This window comes from Bos grunniens, chromosome 1 (assembly GCF_055505025.1).
Source record: "Bos grunniens cultivar Pamir isolate PY7600 chromosome 1, Bosgru_T2T1.0, whole genome shotgun sequence".
Classification (NCBI taxonomy): domain Eukaryota; kingdom Metazoa; phylum Chordata; class Mammalia; order Artiodactyla; family Bovidae; genus Bos; species Bos grunniens.
In genome coordinates, this window is record NC_141165.1 from 112,440,741 (window position 1) to 112,463,180 (window position 22,440).

General features: G+C 41.5%; 1 protein-coding gene across 2 annotated transcripts in view; it reads right to left on the reverse strand.

Annotated features, from left to right (window-relative positions):
- The window catches only part of TMEM45A (transmembrane protein 45A), a 114,458-nt gene that overhangs the window by 85,191 nt on the left and 6,827 nt on the right, over positions 1–22,440 (reverse strand). Inside the window, exon 1 of one of the 2 annotated variants that reach the window (XM_086409882.1) lies at positions 21,065–21,195. The exons of the other annotated variant lie outside the window; for it this stretch is intronic. Within the exon in view, the coding sequence (XP_086266008.1) occupies positions 21,065–21,095 (31 nt within the window). The 5' untranslated portion in view covers positions 21,096–21,195. Of the gene's footprint in view, positions 1–21,064; positions 21,196–22,440 lie in introns of those variants that run through there. 2 annotated transcript variants of the gene reach the window in all.

The following is a 22,440-nucleotide window of genomic DNA, read 5'->3' on the forward strand; positions in this document are numbered from 1 at the left end:
ATTTAAACATATGATCTATAGAAAAAATTATTAATGAGATTAGTTAACATTCCCTTTTTTGCATTAAGTTTTCAACTCACCACATATCTCAGTTGGAATTATCCAAGCATTCTCTAAACACATGTGACTAGTGGCTGCTATAATGGACTATTAATATAGATCCTTGCAGGATGCTTACATGTACTACTTTCTTAGTACAAAGTTAATTCATGAAAAAAGGAGGTTGGGAAGGGTAGAAAGATGGAGAAAAGCAAGAGAGAAAAAGACAGGGAAGAGAAACTAACCTTTGCTGGGTATTTACTTTCACCTATCAATAAATTGTGTGATTTAATTCTCATATCAACCCTGGAGAGGTAGGTTGAGAACAGTCTATAAATGAGGACACTATCTCTGCCCACATCACATTCTCTTTTGAGCAAAAGAAGCAAGATTCAGAACCAGTCTCCCTTACCCAGCTGTGCTGCGTTACTCACACAAGCCATATCTAACAAGTCTAAACAGGCCCCACTGCTATCTACACTTTCTCCCTGCAGGTAAGACAGCCCAGGGCTCCTGCAAGGTATTATTTTGAATCTCACATACTCTCTCATTTCAAAAGTATAGTCTAACCATTGCAGGCTAATGTGGGAGTGTCTCCTTCATCCTCCAGACATATTTCAGAGGAATTCTTATCCCACTGCAGCCATTAATTGTTGTTGTTGTTCAGTCTCTCAGTTGTGTTCGACTCTTTGTGACACCATGGACTGCAGCATGTCAGGCTTCCCTGTTCTTCACCATCTCCCAGAGCTTGCTCAAACTCACATCCAATATCCAGCCTTGACCTACTGCTTTCCCAATTTGGAACCAGTTCGTTGTTCCATGTCTGGTTCTAACTGTTGCTTCTTGACCTGCATACCAGTTTCTCAGGAGGCAGGTAAGGTGGTTTTGTATTCCCATCTCTTGAAGAATTTTCCAGTTTGTTTTGATCCACATAGTCAAAGGTTTTAGCATAGTCAATGAAGCAGATGTTTTTCTGGAATTCTCTTGCTTTTTCTATGATCCAATGGATGTTGGCAATTTGATCTCTGGAAATATTTCCTACAGACATGTTTCAGAGGAATTCTTATCCCATTGCAGCTGTTCATTAGGACTCTGCTATAACCAAACAACATGATGGCATTTAAAGTTCTCCAAATATTCCAAACTCCCTAACATGCCTCCTTAGCTCTATAGAGTTTTTCTGCTGCCTGGACCCCTTCCTTCCTTCAACCAATAATACACATCCTGCATGACTCAGTTTAAGAAAAAGAGGAGGAAGAAAGAGAACAAAAAAAAACTCATCAGTAATCTCATCTCAACCAAGGAATCTCCCTAATTCACTCTGCAAGTGTGTGGAACCCTATTCTGTGTTCAAGACACTCTCACAGAGTTTTTTCTGAATGCCATCATTACATATCTAGGATCTCCCTCACTACACTGTGAGCTTCTGAAAAGCAAGAACTGTGTCTCTTATCTTTACATCCTCATTGCCCAGCATTTATTGAATGGGTTGTTAAGTAAATAAATGATGGATGGACTGTTGAGCATGCTTAGAGCCCTGTTTGAATATAAGAAGCAATACCTGGTACCACATAGTCTTAAAAGAGGACTAGAGTGCTCTTGCAACATCAGCATCCCAACAGACCAGCTCTCAGGGTATGGTTACAGTGATAGGAGCAGACAGCCTCTACAGAGGACATGGTGATGCCCTCACACATTTCATAAGAGGTAATATTCTAAGCCAGCAGTCCCTAACCTTTTTGGCACCAGGGACTGGTTTGATGGAAGACAATTTTCCCAGGAACCACAGTGGGCTGGGAATGGTTTGGGGATGATTCAAACACATTACATTTATTGTTCTCCTCTGAGAATCTAGGAAATTCTATCTTACATGGCTCAGATGGTAAAGAATATGCCTGCAATGCAGGAGACCTGGGTTCAATCCCTGGGTGAGGAAGATCCCCCGGAGAAGGGAGCAACACACTCCAGTACTCTTGTCTGGAGAATTCCAGGGACATAGGAGCCTGGGGTGGGGGTGGGGGGCTACAGTCCATTGGGTCACAAAGAGTCAGACAAAACTGAGCAACTAACACACATGAGAATCGAATCTGCCAACAATCTGACAGGAAGCAGAGCTCAGGCAGTAATGCAAGCAATGGCGAATGACTGTGCATACCGATGAAGCTTCACTCACTCACCCACCACTCACCTCCTGCTATGCCGCCTGTTTCCTACCAGGCCATGGACCAGGAACTCCTGTTCTAAGCTGTGCAGAAGATTTAGCAAAGCTGGGACTAGCCCTTATGTTAGCCTCAGGTTTAGTTCACTTCAGTTGCTCAGCTGTGTCCGACTCTTTGCTATCCCATGGACCACAGCACATTAGGCCGCCCTGTACCTTACCAACTCCTGGAGTTTATGCAAACTCATCTCCATGGAGTCTGTCAGACCAACCAACCATCTCATCCTCTGTTGTCCCCTTCTCCTCCTGCCTTCAATCCTTCCCAGCATCAGGGTGTTCTCCAATGAGTCAGTTCTTTGCATCAGGTGGCCAAAGTATTGGAGTTTCAGCTTCAACATCAGACCTTCCAATGAACACCCAGGACTGATCTCCTTTAGGATGGACTGGTATGATCTCCATGCAGTCCAAGGGACTCTCAAGAGTCTTCGCCAATACCACAGTTCAGAAGCATCAATTCTTCGGCACTCAGCTTTCTTTATAGTTCAACTCTCACATCCATACATGACTACTGGAAAAACCATAGCCTTGACAAGATGGGCCTTTGTTGGCAAAGTAATGTCTCTGCTTTTTAATATGCTGTCTAGGTTGGTCATAACTTTCCTTCCAAGGAGTAAGCATCTTTTAATTTCATGGCTGCAGTAACCATCTGCAGTGATTTTGGAGCCCAAAAAAATAAAATCAGCCACTGTTTCCCTATCTATTTCCCATGAAGTGATGGCACCAGATTCCATGATCTTAGTTTTCTGAATGTTGAGCTTTAAGCCAACTTTTTCACTCTCCTCTTTCACTTTCATCATGAGTCTTTTTAGTTCCTCTTCACTTTCTGCCATACGAGTGGTGTCATCTGCATATCTGAGGTTATTGATATTTCTCCCAGCAATCTTAATTCCAGCTTGTGCTTCTTCCAGCCCAACGTTTCTCATGATGTACTCTGCATAGAAGTTAAATAAGCAGGGTGACGATATACAGCCTTGATGTACTCCTTTTCCTATTGGGAACCAGTCTGTTGTTCCATGTCTAGTTCTAATTGTTGCTTCTTGACCTGCATATAGGTTTCTCAAGAGGCAGATCAGGTGGTCTGGCATGCCCACCTCTTTCAGAATTTTCCACAGTTTATTGTGATCCACACAGTCAAGGGCTTTGGCATAGTCAATAAAACAGAAATAGATGTTCTTCTGGAACTCTCTTGCTTTTTTGATGATCCAGGAGATGCTGGCAATTTGATCTCTGGTTCTTCTGCCTTTTCTAAATCCAGCTTGTACATCTGGAAGTTCATGGTTCATGTATTGCTGAAGCCTGGCCTGGAGAATTTTGAGCATTACTTTACTAGCATGTGAGATGAGTGTAATTGTGCGGTAGTTTGAACATTCTTTGGCATTGCCTTTCTTTGGGATTGGAATGAAAACTGACCTTTTCCAGTCCTGTGGCCACTGCTGAGTTTTCCAAATTTGCTGGCATATTGAGTGCAGCACTTTCACAGCATCATCTTTTAGGATTTGAAATAGCTCCACTGGAATTCCATCACCTCCACTAGCTTTGTTCGTAGTGATGCTTTCTAAGGCCCACTTGACTTCACATTCCAGGATGTCTGGCTCTAGGTGAGTGATCACAGCATGGTGATTATCTTGGTTTAGGAAGCTAAAGCTAATCCTTACCACACCTGTTTTCAACAAGATGGGTGGACTTTGATGGGATTAGATCTGGTTGACAGAGTGCCTAAAGAACTAGAGAGGGAGGTCTGTGACATTGTACAGGAAGCAGTGATCAAGACCATACCCAGGAAAAGAAATCCAAAAAGGCAAAATGGTTGTTTGAGGAGGCCTTACAAATAGCTGAGAAAAGAGGAGAAGCCAAAGGCAAAGGAGAAAAGGAAAGCTATACCTATCTGAATGCAAAGTTCCAAAGAACAGCAAGGAGAGATAAGAAAGCCTTCCTCAGTGCTCAATGCAAAGAAATAGAAGAAAAGAATAAAATGGGAAAGACTAGAGATCACTTCAAGAAAATTAGAGATACCAAGGAAACATTTCATGTAAAGATGAGCAAACTGAAAGACAGAAATGGTATGGATCTAACAGAAGCAGAAGATATTAAGAAGAGGTGGCAACAATACACAGAACAACTATATAAAAAAGATCTTCATGACCCAGATAACCACGATGGTGTAATCACTCACCTAGAACCAGACATCCTGGAATGTGAAGTCAAGCGGGCCTTAGGAAGCATCACTAGGAACAAAGCTAGTGGTTATGATGGAATTCCAGCTGAGCTATTTCAAATCCAAAAAGATGATGCTATGAAAGTGTTGCACTCAATATGCCAGAAAATTTGGAAACTTTGGAAGATGGCACACTAGGGTATTACACTATTAAAAAGAACCAAACAACAATACCACACAAGAGTAAGCCCCATGTTCTCAGCAAAGGCACACTCCTGAAAAGCAAACAAATCAAGATGAATGACATGTCATCCCCAAATAGCCCAATTTTCCTCATCCTGAGAAGCAGGTCAGGGTCCAGGGCAGCCTACAACCACTGCCTGGCACTCATCCCCTCGCCTCCAGCATAGAGAAATTAGTCTTAGGAATCAGAAACTTTCATGGAATTTCTCATGAAAACTATCATTATAACATCATGGACCAACCAGGAAGTGAGGGAGAAGAGGGCTTGATTATCAGGAAGCTGGTGGCTCAGTGGTAACAAATCTGCCTGCCAATGCAGGAGACGTGTGTTCAATCCCTGGGTCAGGAAGATCCCTAGAGAAGGGAATCGCTACCCACTCCAGTATTCTTGCCTGGAAAATTCCAGGGACAGAGAAGCCTGGTGGACTACAGTCCATGGGGACACAAAGAGTTGGACATGACTGAGCAACTGAGCGCACACACAGGTCATTACCTTATGCCCCACACTTACTCACCAGGCACTGTTTGCCTTTTCCTCTTTTTTTCTTGCTCTGCTTGTGGAATCTCAATATCCAGATTAGGGATGAACCCAGGCCACCGCAGTGAAAGCACAGAGTCCTAACCACTAGGCAACCTAACCACTAGTCCTACCACTAGGGAACTCCCTGCCTTGGTCTTCTTGCAGGCAGATCTGAACCCAGGATTTGACATTGCTGGGCAGGTATCTAACCAGAGAAACACAGCACTGCCTGAGAGAGGACTAGAGGTGTTAGGAAAGCATGGCTTCTAATGAACTCCAACTGAACCAGAAACAATAAATAATCGACAACAAACACCTCCTCCCTCATTACTAGGCTGATCAGAAATACTCTTTATATAAACTGGCTTGGAGGTATCCTGGAGCCAGGGTGCAGGAGCCAAATGTGGCAAGGAGGCTCTGGTCACTCCCCACAAGTGCCAGAACAGGGACTTTGAGTAATAATAATGTGTTAATGTAGGTTTGTCAGAATGTACCTCTCCAGAGTGAGACGTCAATAGTGGAGAGGGCTGTGCATGTTTTGAGGGAGAAGATGTATGGGAACCCACTGTACTTTCTGTTCAATTTTGCTGTAAACCTAAAACTTCTCTAAAAAATAAAATCTATTTTTCAAAAAGGCACTGCAGGTAGATGCCCAAGATAAGTAGCCATGCTTAGTTACTCAGTCATGTCCAACTCTTTGCAATCACATGGACTGTAGCCCACCAGGCTCCTCTCTACACAGGATTCTCCAGGCAAGAATAGTGGAGTATGCTATTGTGCCCTTCTCCTGACCCAGGGGATCTTCCTGACCCAGGGGTTGAAACCGGGTCTCCTGCATTGTAGGTAGATTCTTTACCATCTGAGCCACCAGGGAAGCCAGATTCCCAAGGTATTTGCTTAGTCATTCAGTCGTGTGCAACGCTCCATGACCCTATGCACTGTAGCCCTCCAGGCTCCTCTGTCTGTGGGGATTCTTCAGGCAGGAATACTGGAGTGGGTTGCCATGCCCCCCTCCAGGCAATCTTCCCAACCAAACCAAGGTCACCCACATTGCAGGTGGATTCTTTACCATCTGAGCCACCAGGGAAGCCCAAGGTACAACAGCACATAAACAACAGAGCAGACAGCATAACTTTCCAGAACCCAGCAGGGGCAGCTAAGAGGGGGCTCCACCAGTTTGTCCTGTGTGTGGCATCTACTAGCATCCTAACATGGTCCTAAAGGAAAACCAAAAATCATATTCTGTGCTCCCAAATCACTCATGATTTCCTGAGCCAAAAGTCATGAAGCCTCACTGAAGCAACAGGAAGGAAGTGGAGGAATCAGGAGATACTCTTGTTTACTGGGAATTGAGTCTAGTACCCTGCACGGGAGCTCTCCTGGTACCTCAACAAAAGCTAACTATATCCAAGCCAGATGAGTCATCCTGTGGCCCTAGCCAGGAAAGGAGTTTCCCTCAAACACGCCAAATTTCACAGTCACTTTTGAAATGTAGGTCAGCCTCTGCAGGATGGGACGAATCTTCATATCCCTAAAGGGCAAGAGCCACAGCTGACAAGCCACCAATATGTACTGATTTTTTTTTCTCCTTTCAACATCATGTCCTTCACTCTTGTGCTCTCCTCTGAAATCCCTCCGCTGCTGCTACGAAATCCCTCTAGTTTATCCCAAATCTTGCCCTTCTCTGCAACTATAACAAGACAGATGCTAAAACAGTTATTCCTGTGGCCTCACCAAGCAATGAGAGCAACCTCCCCCCCTCAAAAATCATGACCTGAATGCATCCTCCTCAAAGGGCCTGTATCATGCAGTGTGCATAGCTGTGCCTGCCCCCACCGCTCCACCCCCGCCACCACCCTCAGGACCAGACAAGTGGCCACATTTCTACCACCAGACATGAAGGGAAGTAACAAGAAGCTCTGTACCCCAGTAGAGGCTCCCTCCTGTGGGAGCATCCCATCTTGCTGGCTTGTCAGCCCATTCCAAAAGAACTGAAGGTTGCTTACAAAGATTAACAGAGTTGGCAAAATAAAATAAAGAAAATCATAAAAATGGGAAGTTGAGGGGCTTGTTTCTTCTGGATTGGGAGTGAGGAAGACTGGTAGCAATTTAATTGTCTCTAACTTCATTTCTCCCTACTTCAACCTGTCTCTTCTTTACTGATCTTACCTGATTCTAGCTCTCTTGTCAAAGTCACCAAAGATCCCAAATTGCTGCATTCAATAGCCAATTCTGTCCTCAGCTTACTTGAGCCACTAGCAGAAATTCAAAGAGTAGATCAGGGCCTTTTGCTGGAAAATACTCTTCCCCTGTTTTTCCTCCTCACTGGTTCCTCCTTCTTTTCTGCTTTCTCCTATCTCACAGGTCCTTAAAATTAGCAAGTCCTCAGGCTCAGTTTTTAGAACTCTTTTCTACCTGCCCTCCGTACTGGGGGATCTCATTCTGCTTCACAGCATGAATACTATATCACCACTCCTAGATTTCTATCTTTAGCTCAGCCTTCACTGCTTAACTCTAGACTCCCATATCCAGCTTCCCACTCAGCATCTCCACTTAAATATCTGAAGTGAAAAAGTGAAGTTGCTCACTTCAAAAAAAAAAAGTGAGTCACTTGTCCGACTCTTTGCAACCCCATGGACTGTAGCCCTAAGAGGTTCCTCCATCCATGGAATTTTCCAGGCAAGAGTACTGGAGTGGGTTGCCATTTCCTTATGCAGGGGATCTTCATGACCCAAGGATTGAACCCAGGTCTCCCACATTGCAAGCAGATCCTTTTACCATCTGAGCCACCAGGGAAGCTCAGATGTCTGACATACACCTCAAATCCCAAACCATCCAAAACAGATCTCCTAACATCCCTCTCGGACCAGACCTGCTCTAGTTTTCCCCACTCAATGACAACTTCATCTTTCTGGTTACTCGCCCCCACCACAGTTAAGGATGATGTAAAGTCATCCTTAACTCCTCTCTTTCACTTCTTACGTCTAACCCACTAGAAAATTCTGCTGGCTCTATCTCCAAAATATTCCCCGGGGCTGTCCACTCTTTACTGCACCCCTGTAAGCACTTTCATATAGGTCTGGGTTATTACAATGGTCTAACTGGACTCTGCTTCCACCTCTGCCCTTCACATTTTTCTCAACATAGGAGCCAGTGTTACTCTATTGAAGTATAAGTTGGGCCCAAGGTTTCACAAGAAACTTCATCAATTCAGTTCAGTTCAGTTGCTCAGTCGTGTCCGACTCTTTGCGACCCCATGAACCACAGCACGTCAGGCCTCCCTGTCCATCACCAACTCCCTGAGTCCACCCAAACCCATGTCCATCGAGTCGGTGATGCCATCCAGCCATCTCATCCTCTGTCGTCCCCTTCTCTTCATAGCCCCAAGTGATGTCACTCCTCCAGCCTCTTCTCACCCTCCCCTCCACGAGCCACACTGGCCTCCCTGTCTCTCCTTGCACACCAGGCTTGCCTCCACCTTACAGCCTTTGCACTTGCTGCTTCTCCTTCTTGAAATGCTCTTCCCCTTATCTCCTCTAAGTCTTTGCTCAAAAACTTTCTCAAGGAGTCTTTCGTGATCATCCTATTGAAAACTACTAAGTGCCTCAAACCCCATCCCCTTTTCTTGCTTTACTTTCCCATAATAATTCCCATCTAAACTACTACAGACTTCCCTGGCTATTTCATTGATTGTGTTGCCCCTCACTCGAACAAAAGCTTCATGGATGTAGGATTATTTTTTCTATTTTTCTTTTCTTCTTAATCTCTGGCTCTAGAACTGTGCTTGGCATATAATAATTTGGTACATAAGTGTTAGATGTCAATGTGAATGAAAAGTTCTTGCTCTTTTACACTAAAGATTACTATAGAAATGGTGAACTAATTTTTGACTGTGTCAAACCAATTCTCCCTTCATAGTCATTCATCATTCTTGGTCTGAGTAGCACCTTGGACTTGAGGCAGAAGGGTTAAGGATTAAGAAACAAAACAAAGCCTTGTTTTAAAGCCTTAAAACAAAGCCTTCATGTCTTAGTTAATGCTGAAAATTTGCCAAATTGAATAAAAAAATCAATAGACCATAACCCGACAAGTTTCTGTCAGTTTTACACACATACACATGTCCAGTTGCACACCAAAAGCAACTAGTAAGGAAACACATTAAAACTTACGACTCTTTTACTTGTACCCACACTCCCCACGGCTCATGAGTGTTGAAGGTGTGTTGTTCAGTAGCTGACAATCCTGGCAGATGCTGCTTTAATGCTTGAGAGAGACAAGCATCTTTCACTAGCATCAACCTTGGAACAGCTCCAGAGAAATCCTTTTTTCTTCCTCCCACTCACATATTTCTCCCTGGGCATGGCACGCATTGCCAGTGGCCTCCATCTCCACTCAACCTACAGAACCCTGGCCCATAACACCCCTTAATTAATGTCATCAGATAAGCAAGACTGAGTATCACTCCACTATGCACACTCTCTGCTTAGCAGAAGACCCTGTCCTTGGCAATCAGGGAAGCACTCCCCAGCCACCGTCAGCAGGTGCTTTTCCAGGTCCTGAGAAGGACTTACAGCCTTTATGCCCACTCTCACCAAGTCTGCCTCCTGACTAATCATTTCTATGAAACTTCTCATCGTCCAACTTAGGTGGCCAGTGTGTAAGCACAGAAAAAGTGGAGGCTTCCACAGGGATAAGGCCCTCCCATGACCCTGCTTTTCTCTCCTGGGCCAGTCCACCAAGCCAGGCTACTCACACCCATTCCCACCCAAGGGAAATAGATAAAAAGCTGCAGGGTACACCCCTCACCTGTGTACAGCCTATGAAGATTAAGAAAACTCAGGAAAGAACATTCACAATCATTGCTGCTGGTTTCGGTATTTGGACCCAGTTGCCAATAAGAATATTTCTTAAATCTTGCTTAAAAAATAAATTTTACACATTTATGTGTAAAATGCACCCATGAAATTGAGGTTGTGCTATCTACCATAAAACAAAGTAAACCAAGGAGATGTAGAAAATCCTTCTTTTCCAAGTATGGAAGTACCACATGTTGCCCAGACCTGAATCATTCTTTTAATTAGAGGTTCTAAGTCAGTATGGATGGAGAAGTCAATGGCACCCCACTCCAGTACTCTTGCCTGGAAAATCCCATAGACGGAGGAGCCTGGTAGGCTGCAGACCATGGGGTCGCTAAGAGTCGGACACGACTGAGCGACTTCACTTTCACTCTTCCCTTTCATGCATTGGAGAAGGAAATGGCAACCCACTCCAGTGTTCTTGCCTGGAGAATCCCAGGGATGGGGGAGCCTGGTGGGCCGCCGTCTATGGGGTCGCACAGAGTCGGACACGACTGAAGCGACTTAGCAGCAGCAGCAGGAAGTCAGTATGGAAATGCTTTTAGAAAGGGAAAAGAGATCTCTGAGAATCTCCTCTTAAAGGAGGTTAAATATGCCATCAATTAAGATCAAAGAACGGGTAGCAGTTTCATTAGGTGTTTATCTGGATACATAAACTTGGAGGAAGGTGATCAAACAGGTTCTTGATTTTATTTTCTCCCTCTTGTGACACCTGAGTGACCCTAGAAGAATGAGGCAGAAACAGCTAATAGATTTGTATGGCCAAAAACAAAATGAAAATGTGGGGTCCCTTGTTCATAAATTGTTGGGATGTTCACAACAGTGACAGTAGAGCATTAAACCAAGAATGAAGCTCTCTCATCTAAAACTGGACCCTGTACAACTGTACACATTGCATAACCATGAAGCTGGCTCTGAAGATAAAGCATTCCTCTTCTGGTTGTTCAGCAACCTCCATAGAAACTACAGTGGAAAGAGATGCTCTGGGCATCATTCAACCTAGGCAGTGTCTGGAACGCTCCATGTCCCTATGAAGCGTCACTCCATGCTGGTATGAATTGTACTCACAAACATGGCTGTTTCCTTAGAGATGCAAAAGTTTTCTTATCTGGAGACTAAATAGACATTTCTCCAAAGAAGACATACAATGGCCAATAGGCACAGGAAACCATACTCAACTATTAGATACTCAATTATCAGAGAAATACCAATCAAAACTACAATGAAGTACCACCTCACACTGGTCAGACTATCCATCATTTAAAAGTCTATAAAATAACAAATGCTAGAGAGGATGTGGAGAAAAGGGAACTCTCCTACATTGTTGATGAGAATGTAAATTGGTGCAGCCACTATGGATAATAGTATGGAGGTTACTTAAAAATCTAAAAACAAGTTACCATATGATCCTGCAATCCCACTCATGGGCAATATCCAGAGAAAACTATAATTCAAAAGGACACATGCAGCCCAGTGTTCATAGCAGCATCACTTATAATAGCTAAGATATGGAAACAACCTAAATGTCCATCAACAAATGAATGGATAAAGAGGTATTATATATACACACCATGGAATACTAGTGTAGCGTTAGTCATTTAGTCATATCCAACTCTTTGCAACCCAGGGATATTCCCAACCCAGGGATCAAACCTGGGTCTCCTGCGTTGCAAGAAGATTCTTGACCACCTGCACCATCAGGGAAGCCCCAGGTGGAATACTACTACTCAGCCATAAAAAAGAATGAAATAATGCCATCTGCAGCAACACGGGTGGATGTAGAGACAATCATACTAAATGATATGTCAGAAAGAGGAAGACAAGTACCATACGATATTACTTATTGTAGAATCTAAAATATGACACAAACGAACTTCTTTACAAAACAGAAATAGACTCACAGACATAGAAAACAAACTTATGGTTACCACAAGGGAAAGGGAAGGGAGACATAAATTAGGAATTTGGGATTAGCAGATGCAAAGTATTATATATTAATATAAAACAAACAAGGGCCTACTGTATAGGTGTGTGTGTATATATATATACACATATATATGTATACATATACATACATATATATACACATATGTATATATATATACACACACAGACAAAAATGTGTATGTATATATATATACATATATACACATAACTGAATCATTTTGCTGTACACTAGAAACTAACACAACATTGTAAATCAACTATACTTCAATTTTTAAAAAAGCTTTCTCCACCAGTAATTGGTATTTATTTATTTAAGATTGGGCCACAATTAACCTAATCAACTGGACTGATCTGAAAAGAGCAATCTTTCAGGGTGGGCCCAGTAAGAGATTTGAGTGCCTGGAGGCAGAAGATTTCCTATAATTTTGGTTAAAGAAGAGATCTCTTTACCCTAACAAGTCGGAAGAGACTTCTTTGTCCATCAGCCATTGGAAATGGTTAGATTTTATAAGAATTAGTTACAAAAAATATGACTCAACCATATGGCTGTTGTTGTTTAGTTGCTAAGTCACATCCGACTCTTTTGTGACCCCAAGAACTGTAGCCTTATGGGCTCCTCTGTCCATGGGATTTCCCAGGCAAGAATTCTGGAGTGGGTTGCCATTTCCTTCTCCAGGAAGACCTTCCTGACCCAGGGATTGAACTACGTTGCAGGTGAATTCTTTACTACTGAGCCACCTGGGAAGCCCAACCATATGGCTAAGGAAAGTAAATTAGTCTTCAAGAAGATTTCTGACAAATGTTTTAGGTTGGGTCAGTTGTTTCTTTTTTCTCTTTCTGTGTTTTTGCTAACTCTCCCTCTTCATGTTGTTCAGGCTCTCACTTGGAATAACCAGCAGGCCCTCCCTTTTCCATCCACCATCACCACCCTCAATCAATATTCACTCATCCTGTGACCAAACAGCCCCTCTAATACATTAATTTCAGAAACGTGGTTAATGATGAGATGGACTAGAGGTGGAGGTGAGCCTAACAGAAGGCCAGTGGAGAAACCTCAATTAAACCAGAGTCTTTCTGCAAAGGATACCACTGCTTTCTCCAATACTAGTCTAATGGCTCTTTCTGTAAGAGTAAGATGCTCAGTGATGTAAACTAACTTGCTAATCATTTCTCCAATGACTTAAAACACCAAAAAATATTCATTCACCTTTATTCTTGCTTTCTTATTGGACATAGACTCAGAATTGCCAGTGATAAATTGCTTCTCAAATCATACCCACAGGAAAAAGAGAAAAGGATGTGTTTCAGTTTGAGTATGATAAAGAAGAAGATACTTCTCAATATTATTTGTTAACTAGAACTTGGAAAAATAAAGGGATTATGTGACAAAAAATGAAGTAGAAATTATATTATTGCAGATTTTCCTGAAATTGTACTTTTCAGGCCTAAGTTCCCTCATTAACAATACTCCATCCCCAAGTCTGGCCATGTGTTTTATGATTCAGCAGTATCAGTGAAGGATGTGTACCAAAAGGAAAATTCAGAGGTTTCACTGTGCTCAGTGTGAGAGTCAATACTGTTTTCCATGAAACATAGAACCACTGTGCTCTAAGTAGAGGAGCAGGTGTTTACCACAACAACCCCAATCTTTTCTTTTCAGAAGAACTAATTTCATCCCAGTGTCAGGATACCTCAAAATCCAAACATCCACCCAGTTGACCTTTCTCTGTTTTTAACTTTTCAAAAATATCTTTCAAGACAGGTAAACAATTCAGTCCTCTTAATTTATATTAAAAAAAAATATTGAATTCAGACCTAGAGACACATACAGACAGAAAGTGAGAGGATAGAAATATATTCCATACAAATGGAAATCAAAAGAAAATCAGAGTGACAATTTTCATATCAGACAAAATAGACCTTAAAATAAAGAATATTATAAGAGATAAAGAAAGACACTACATAATGATCAAGGGATCAACCCAAGAAGATTACATAACAGTTGTCAATATTTATGCACCCAACATAGGAGCACATCAATACATAAGGCAAACAGTAATAGGCATAAAAAGGGAAATTGATAGTAACACAATTATAGTAGGGAACTTACTTACACCAAAAGACAGATCATCAAAACAGAAAATTAATAAGGAAACACAAGCCTTAAATAACTCATTAGATCATATGGACCTAATTGATATCTTCAGGACATTCCAACCAGATGCAGGATACACTTTCTTCTCAAGTGTACACGGGACATTTTTCAGGATAGACCACATCTTGGGTCACAAATCAAGCCTCAGTAAATTTAAGAAAAATTGAAATCATATCAAGCATCTTTTCTAACCATAACACTATGAGACTAGATATGAATTACAAGTGATTAAACAATACATTTCTAAATAACAAACAGATTACTGAAGAAATAAAAAGGGAAATCAACAAATTCCTAGAACTGACAACAAAAATGTGATGACCCAAAACCTATAGGATGCAGCAAAAGCAGTTCTAAGAGGGAAGTTTAGAGCAATACATTCCTACCTCAAGAAACAAGAAAAACAACAAATAGATAACCTAACTTTACACTTAAAATAACTGGAAAAAGAAGAACAAAAATAACCCCAAACTGGTATAAGGAAAGATAGCTCAAAGATCAGAGCAGAAAGAAATGAAAAAGAAATAAAGGAATCAATAGTAAAGATTAATAAAACTAAAAGCTGGTTCTTTGAGAATATAAACAAAATTGACAAACCATTAGCCAGACTTATCAAGAACAAAAGGGAGAAGAATTAAATCAACAAAATTAGGCATGAAAAAGAAAGGTTACAACAGACAACACAGAAATACAAAGGATCATAAGAGACTATTATGAGCAACTATATGCCAATAAAATGCACAACCTGGAAGAAATGGACAGATTCTTAGAAAAGTTTAACCTTCTGAGACTGAACCAGAAAAAAATAGAAACTATGAACAAACCAATTGCAAGCACTGAAATCAAAACTGCTATCAAGAATCTCCCCAAAACACAAAAGCCCAGGGCCAGACGGCTTCATAGGTGAATTCTATCAAACATTTAGAGAAGAACTAATCTCTATCCTTCTGAAACTGTTTCCAAAAATTCCAGAGGGAGTAACACTTCCAAATTCATTCTACAAAGCCACCATCACCCTGATACCAAAACCAAACAATGACATCACAAAAAAAGAAAATTGCAGGCCAATATCACCGATGACGGAGAAGGCGATGGCACCCCACTCCAGTACTCATGCCTGGAAAATCCCATGGATGGAGGAGGGCTGCAGTCCATGGGGTCGCAAAGAGTCAGACACGACTGTGCGACTTCCCTTTCACTTTTCACTTCCATGCATTGGAGAAGGAAATGGCAACCCACTCCAGTGTTCTTGCCTGGAGAATCCCAGGGATGGGGGAGCCTGGTGGGCTGCTGTCTCTGGGGTCGCACAGAGTCGGATATGACTGAAGCGACTTAGCAGCAGCAGCAGCAGCAGCATCACTGATGAACACAGATGTAAAAATTCTCAACAAAATTCTAGCAAAGAAAATTCAACAATACATTAAAAAGATAATGCACCATGATCAAGTCAGGTTTATCCCCAGGGATGCAAGGATTTTTCAATATACACAAATCAATCAATGTGATACTCTATACTAACAAATTAAAAGATGAAAACTATGTGATAATCTCAAGAGATGCAGAAAAAGCTTTTGCCATAATTCAGCAACCATTTGTGATAAAAGCTCTTCAAAAAATGGGCATAGAAGGAACCTGTACATAATAAAGGTGATAGACAACAAACCCACAGCAAACATTATTCTCAACAGTGAAAAACTGAAAGCATTCCTTCTGAGATCAAAACTAGACAAGAGTGCCCACTCTCACCACTATTATTCAACACTGTTTATAGCTAGGAACACACATAGCTAGGAAGTCCTAGCTATGGGAATCAGAGAAGAAAAAGAAATAAAAAGGAATCCAGATTAGGAAAGAAGAAGTAAAATCCTCACTGTTTGCAGATGACATGATACTATACATAGAAAACCCTAAAGACATTACCAAGATATTATAAAGTACTAGAGCTAATCAGTGAATTTAGTAAAGTTGCAGGATATAAAATCCATACCTAAAAATCATTTGCATTACTATACACTAGAAAGAGAAATTAAGTAATCAATCCCATTTACCATTGCAACAAAAAGAATAAAATACCAAGGAATAAACCTATCTAAGGAGACAAAAGAACTGTATACAGAAAACTGTAAGACACTGATGAAAGAAATCAAGGATGACATAAACAGATGGGGAGATATTCTATGCTCCTAGATTGGAAGAGTCAATACTGTAAAAATAACTCTACTACCAACTGTAATCTACAGATTCAATGTAATCCCTATCAAGTTACCAATGGCATTTTTCAAAGAACTAGAACAAAAATTTTCACAATTGGTGTAGAAACACAAAAGACCCCAAATAGCAAAGCAATCTTGAGAAAAAAGAATGCAGCTGGAGGAATGCAACCTCCCTGACTTCAGACTACACTACAAAGCTACAGTCATCAAGACAGTATGGTACTGGCACAAAATCAGAAATATAGACCAATGAAACAATATAAAAAGCCCAGAGATGAACCCACACACCTAAAGGCACCTTATCTTTGACAAAGGAGGCAAGAATTTGAATGGGGAAAAGAGTCATTTCAATAAATGGTGCTGGGAGAATTGGAAAGCTATGTATAAAAGAATGAAACTAGAATACTTCCTAACACCAATAAACTCAAAATGGATTAAAGACCTAAATGCAGGACCAGAAACTATAAAACTCTTAGAGGAAAACAGACAGAACATTGTATGACATAAATCACAGCAAGATTCTCTATGACCCACCTCCCAGAGTAATGGAAATAAAAACAAAGATAAACAAGTGGGATCTAATTAAACTTAAACACTTTTGCACAGCAAAGGAAACTATAATCAGGTGGAAAGACAACCCTCATAATGGGAGAAAATAATAGTAAATGAAACAACTGACAAAGGGTTAGTTTCTAAAATATACAAGCATCTCATAAAACTCAATACCAGAAAAACAAATAACCCAATCAGAAAGTGGGCAAAAAAACCTAAACGGACATTTCCCCAAAGAAGACATACAGATGGCTAAAAAACATATGAAAAGATGGTCAACATCACTTATTATTAGAGAAATGCAAATCAAAACTACAATGAGATATCACCTCCTACTGGTCAGAATGACTATCATCAAAAAATCCACAAACAATAAATGCTGGAGGGAGTGCAGAGAAAAGGAAACCCTCTTGCACTATTGGTGGGAATGTAAATTGATTACAGCTACTATGGAAGCCAGTATGGAGATTCCTCAAAAAACTGGGAGTAGAACTACCATATGATCCAATAATTCCATTATTAGAATACTGGAGTGGGTTGCCATTTCCTCCTCCAGGGGGCCACAGGACTGTAAAATGTCAGTTTTATTCCAACCCCAAAGAAGGGCAATGCCAAAGAAAGCTCAAATACCATACAATTGTGCTCATTTCACATGCTATCAAGGTTATGCTCAAAATCCTTCAAGCCAAGCTTCAGCAGTATCTGAACTGAGAGCTTCCAGATATACAAGCAGGGTTTCAAAGAGGCAGAGGAATTAGATATCAAACTGCCAACATTCACTGGATCATGCAAAAAGCAAGGGAATTCCAGAAAAACATCTACTTCTGCTTCACTGACTACACCAAAGCCTTTGACTGTGTGGACAACAACAAACTGAAGAAAATTCTTCAAGAAATAGGAGTAAAAGACCTCCTTTCCTGTCTCCTGGAGAATACTATATGCAGGTCAAGAAGCAACAGTTAGATCTAGACATGGAACAACAGACAGGTTCAAAACTGGGAAAGGAGTATGTTGAGGCTGTATATTGTCACCCTGCATGTTTAACTTAAACCCAGAGTACATCATGTGAAATGCTGAGCTGGATAAATCACAAGCTGGAATCAGGATTGCTGGGAGAAATATCAACAATCTCAAAGATGCAGATGATATCAGCCTAATGGCAGAAAGTGAAGAGGAATTAAAGAGCTCCTTGATGAGAGTGAAAGAGGAGAGTGAAAAAGCTGGCTTCAAACTCAACATTAGAAAAACTAAGTAGCTTCTAATGTGAAAGGTTACATATTATGCAAATTAAGAACAACAGAGCACTTCCAATTGTGTGGCTTTCCTGGGCATCTTTCCTTCAAGCAAGGCTTTAGAAATTCAGATCACATTCCTGTTGGAGGCCATCTTCAACGCATGGACTCTATGTTCACCATAGAGGCAAAAGAGAGGTGGTAGAGAAGGCTTAACTGGTTTAAACCAATCAGATGGCCCTATCTATACACAAGACAAATAGAAAATACAGTTGTGTGATCTGAAAGAAAAAAACTAAGATCATGGCATCTGGTCCCATCACTTCATGGCAAATAGAAGGGGGGAAAGTGAAAGCACTGGCAGATTTTCTTTTCTTGGTCTCCAAAATCATCACTGATGGTGACTGCAGCCATGCAATTAAAAGGCACTTGCTCCTTGGAAGGAAAGTTATAACAAACCTAGACATCATATTAAAAAGCAGAGACATCACTTTGCTGACAAAGGTCCTTACAGTCAAATTAATGATTTTTCTTTAGTCATGAATGGATGTTGGTCCATAAAGAAGGCTGAGCACCGAAGAATTGATGCTTTCAAATTGCAGTGCTGGAGAAGACTCTTGGGAGTCCCACTGACTGCAAGGAGATCAAACCAGTAAAATCTAAAGAAAATCAACCCTGAATATTCATTGGAAGATCTGATGCTGAAGCTGAAGCTCCAATATGTCGCCCACCTGATGTGAAGAGTTGACTCGTTGGAAAAGACTGTGATGCTGGGAAAGACTTAAGGCAGGAGAAGGGGGACCACAGAGGATGAGATGGTAAGATAGCATCACCAACTCAATGGACATGAACCAAACTCAGTGGACAGCAAACTCCAGGACATAGTGGAGGACAGAGGAGCCTGGTGTGTTGCAGTCGGTGGAGTCACAAAGAGTCTGAACAACAACAATAACAATATGCCAAAAAACAAAACCAGTTACACCCACCACAATTAACAACTGTGAGACTGTATCAAGTTCTTCTGTGCATTTCTCTCCAGAAACCACAATCTTTGTCCTTGAGTACATCTTGCAAAAAGGCTGAAGGTCCCAGACATGTGCAGGAAGACAGGAAATGGTCCTAAGCTCATCAAGTGAAGACAGAAAGCCTCACCCACGCTCTCCTCGTCTCTCTCACTGGAAAACACCAGAGAGAAACGGATCCTCCTCTGATCAATGCTGATTGAAAGGAAATGAAAGTGATAGACTTTTTCCATCCACCATCTAACGCTGCAGCTGCTGTTATTATTATCATTAAATACTGCAAGTAAACTGTTTCTGCCACAAGAACCATCATAGAGATCATGAGAATACTGACTAGTATGCATCCCTGTATTCCTGCTGTAGTAACCCAACCCAGAGTCCAGCCAACACTGGGAATAAAAGTAAGGTTTTGGAAGACTTCTGATCGGCCTCCTTTTCAGGTGAAAACGTGATCTTAAGACCTCTGCTTTAAAAGACAAACTGACTTCCAATTTTTTCTAAGACTGACCCTTTAGCCCCAATCCTTCAAAGAAAGGAACATTTTCATCAGATGATAGTAGTAATGTCTTGTCATTATCTTCAAGTAAGAGCTTTCTTACTTTTTTACAAATTGATCTGGGACACAACGTTTTAAGAAACATACACTTTTCCACCACCCAAGAGACTTATAAGTAGAAAAGTCACCTATCTGCTCAGGCAGAATGGGAAAGGATGGCAAGGTGCTTGGCACCAGCCAAACTAAAGAACACTTGTTTCTTCAAGTAGCAAAGCATTAAAGAAGAGATACCCAGAAGACAGGGTGTCAGACCGAACTTCTAGGCAGCAATGAATCAGCAAAACACACTTGGTGCTTGATGACCAAATTAAAAATTACCTAATCTCAGAGGAGAAGAGACAGCCCAGGCTCAAAGTCTGGAGGTCAGTTATGGACCCGTAGAGCATTAAGCTCATGCATGACCCCAGAGTAATCTCACTAACCCAACCTCAAACTGCAAGTAGCAAAGTCAAGGTCTGACTCTTCAGCTTCAGTCCTAACACAACACTGGTACACTGCTGTTGAATTTCAGAGGCTGAAATTCACCCTGGCTGAACTCACCCCTTATACCTGTCAGCAGATCTTGGACTCCCTGGTTTGGCCCTTACTGCTCTCTATGGCATTTGATTCCAAGTCACCCATCAGCCTTAGAGAATTAGCCCCATTTCACCATCCATTGCTCCCAGCTCCAATGCTTGGGGCAGATACATGATGTACTGACTGAGCTTACCTTCCCATAAGCCAGGAGTTGGAGTTACCAAACACAGGAAACATATTTAAAAAAACAATAATGGACATGAAAGAGGAACTGTTATCTCAGAAGCCAAGATAAATATTAACGCAGACCATGGTTTAGCAGAATAGGGCATGTTATGTACAAAATGTTACACTGATGGACTTAACTGTTTGACTGCATAATGGTACAAAAATGTGTGTGGAAATACACTTCTAGGTCAGTCAAGGACAGTGTGTTTCATTTTAAACACAACTGCTTTACTATTTTGGGGTGCCAGACATTGTGAATTTTGTCTTTTGGGGCACTGGATATTTTTTCATATTTCTAAATATTCTTGAGGTCTGTTCTGGGATGAGTAGGTGACCTGGGAGCAGTCTGATCCTCTCAGGTATCACTTTTTGATGATCTGTTAGGCATGTCGGGAGCAGTGATCAGTTTAAGGCTAAGTATTCCCCGTTACTGAGGCCAGACCTTCCTGACTGTTCTGTCCAATACTTGTGAATTATAAGTCTTCTAATCTGGTTGGAGGGAACAAGCAATATTCCCAGACTTCTGTGACTGCAGGGAACTGCTCTCCACCCTCTCCCTCATCTTTGCACCCCTCCCGCCACCCTCCAGACTCCTGTAGTTGACTCACTTACTCTTACGAACACGTGAGGGGCCTTCCCGCATGTTTCCAGTGACCCCTCTCTGTGCAGGTCTCTTGGTTCTGGAACTCAGTCCTGTGAACTCTGGACACCTTGGTTTCCTGGGCTCTCAGCACCACCTCCTCAACTCAAGGAGTATGAGTTCCACCTGGGGCTCAGCCTGGACTGTCTCCCAGGGATCAGCTGGAGCAGTTGGAGTGTTTATGTCTTTGTAATTTCCTGGATATCACTGCCCTCCCATTGCCTGATGACCAGTGTTTCAAAACCCATATATTACTTCATATATTTTATCTGATATTTTTTATTATTTCAGGATAAGAATAAATCTGGCCCTGTTACTCTATCTTGGGCAAAACCAGAAATTCTTTCAAATTCAGTCAACTTAGCACTCAACACCAATATTATTACACAGAAAAGATACCACTTTAACCTGAGTTTTTCAAAATGAGGATCTTGAGCCACTGACCCAAGAATCTCCTAGAAAGCTTGATAAAAGACACATTCCTACTTCATATCCTCAGACTACTGAATATACTTTTTTTTTTTGGCCACTAAAGGGATTCCCAAGTAGCTCAGTGATAAAGAATCTGCCTGCAAATGCAGAAGATGCAATGCAAGAGACATAGGTTCGATCCTTGGGTTGGGAAGATCCCCTGGAGTAGGAAATGGCAACCCATTCCAACATCCTTGCCTGGAAAATTCCATAGACAGAGGAGCCTGGTGGGCTATAGTCCATGGGGTCACAAAGAGTTGGACACGACTGAGCATCAGCAGGCACACACACACCAAAAAAATTGAGAATTGTTTTCATTACCATGCCAGTTCATTAACAAAAGACAATAAAATCCTCTTCTAAAAGTTGGAAATCATTAAAATAGGTAATGGGTTTAAAAGGCAAGGAGAATACTGGAAGTCCAGTCTGAAATGATGTTGACCCTCCAATACCTCTTCCAGCTATATAAGCATACTTTGTATAACCCATGTCTCTCCATGGCCACATGAGAAATTTTGGAGCCGCTGCCTTCTCATTCACTGCAACAGTACTGCTCCATTTGGAAATTGGAAAACAACAGTGATATGGGGAAAGACTCATGACTCTCTCCACGCAGACAGCCTCTGGATGGTAAGCACCCAGGCCAAAGCCAAAGCCAAAGCTTTTTCCCAGAAGATGTGTTTCTTCTCAACTCACTGAGTAACTGTCATGCTCTCCACCAATGAATTCTCATCAAAAATATCAACAATCACACTATCAATCTTTTATTTTCTAATCTCAAGAGCAATTGGAATATCCCCTGTACCATCCTGACTCACACCAGCCCCATTTCCGGGGAAGGAAACAAACAGCCTAAAAGGCTTGTATAAGGTGTAAA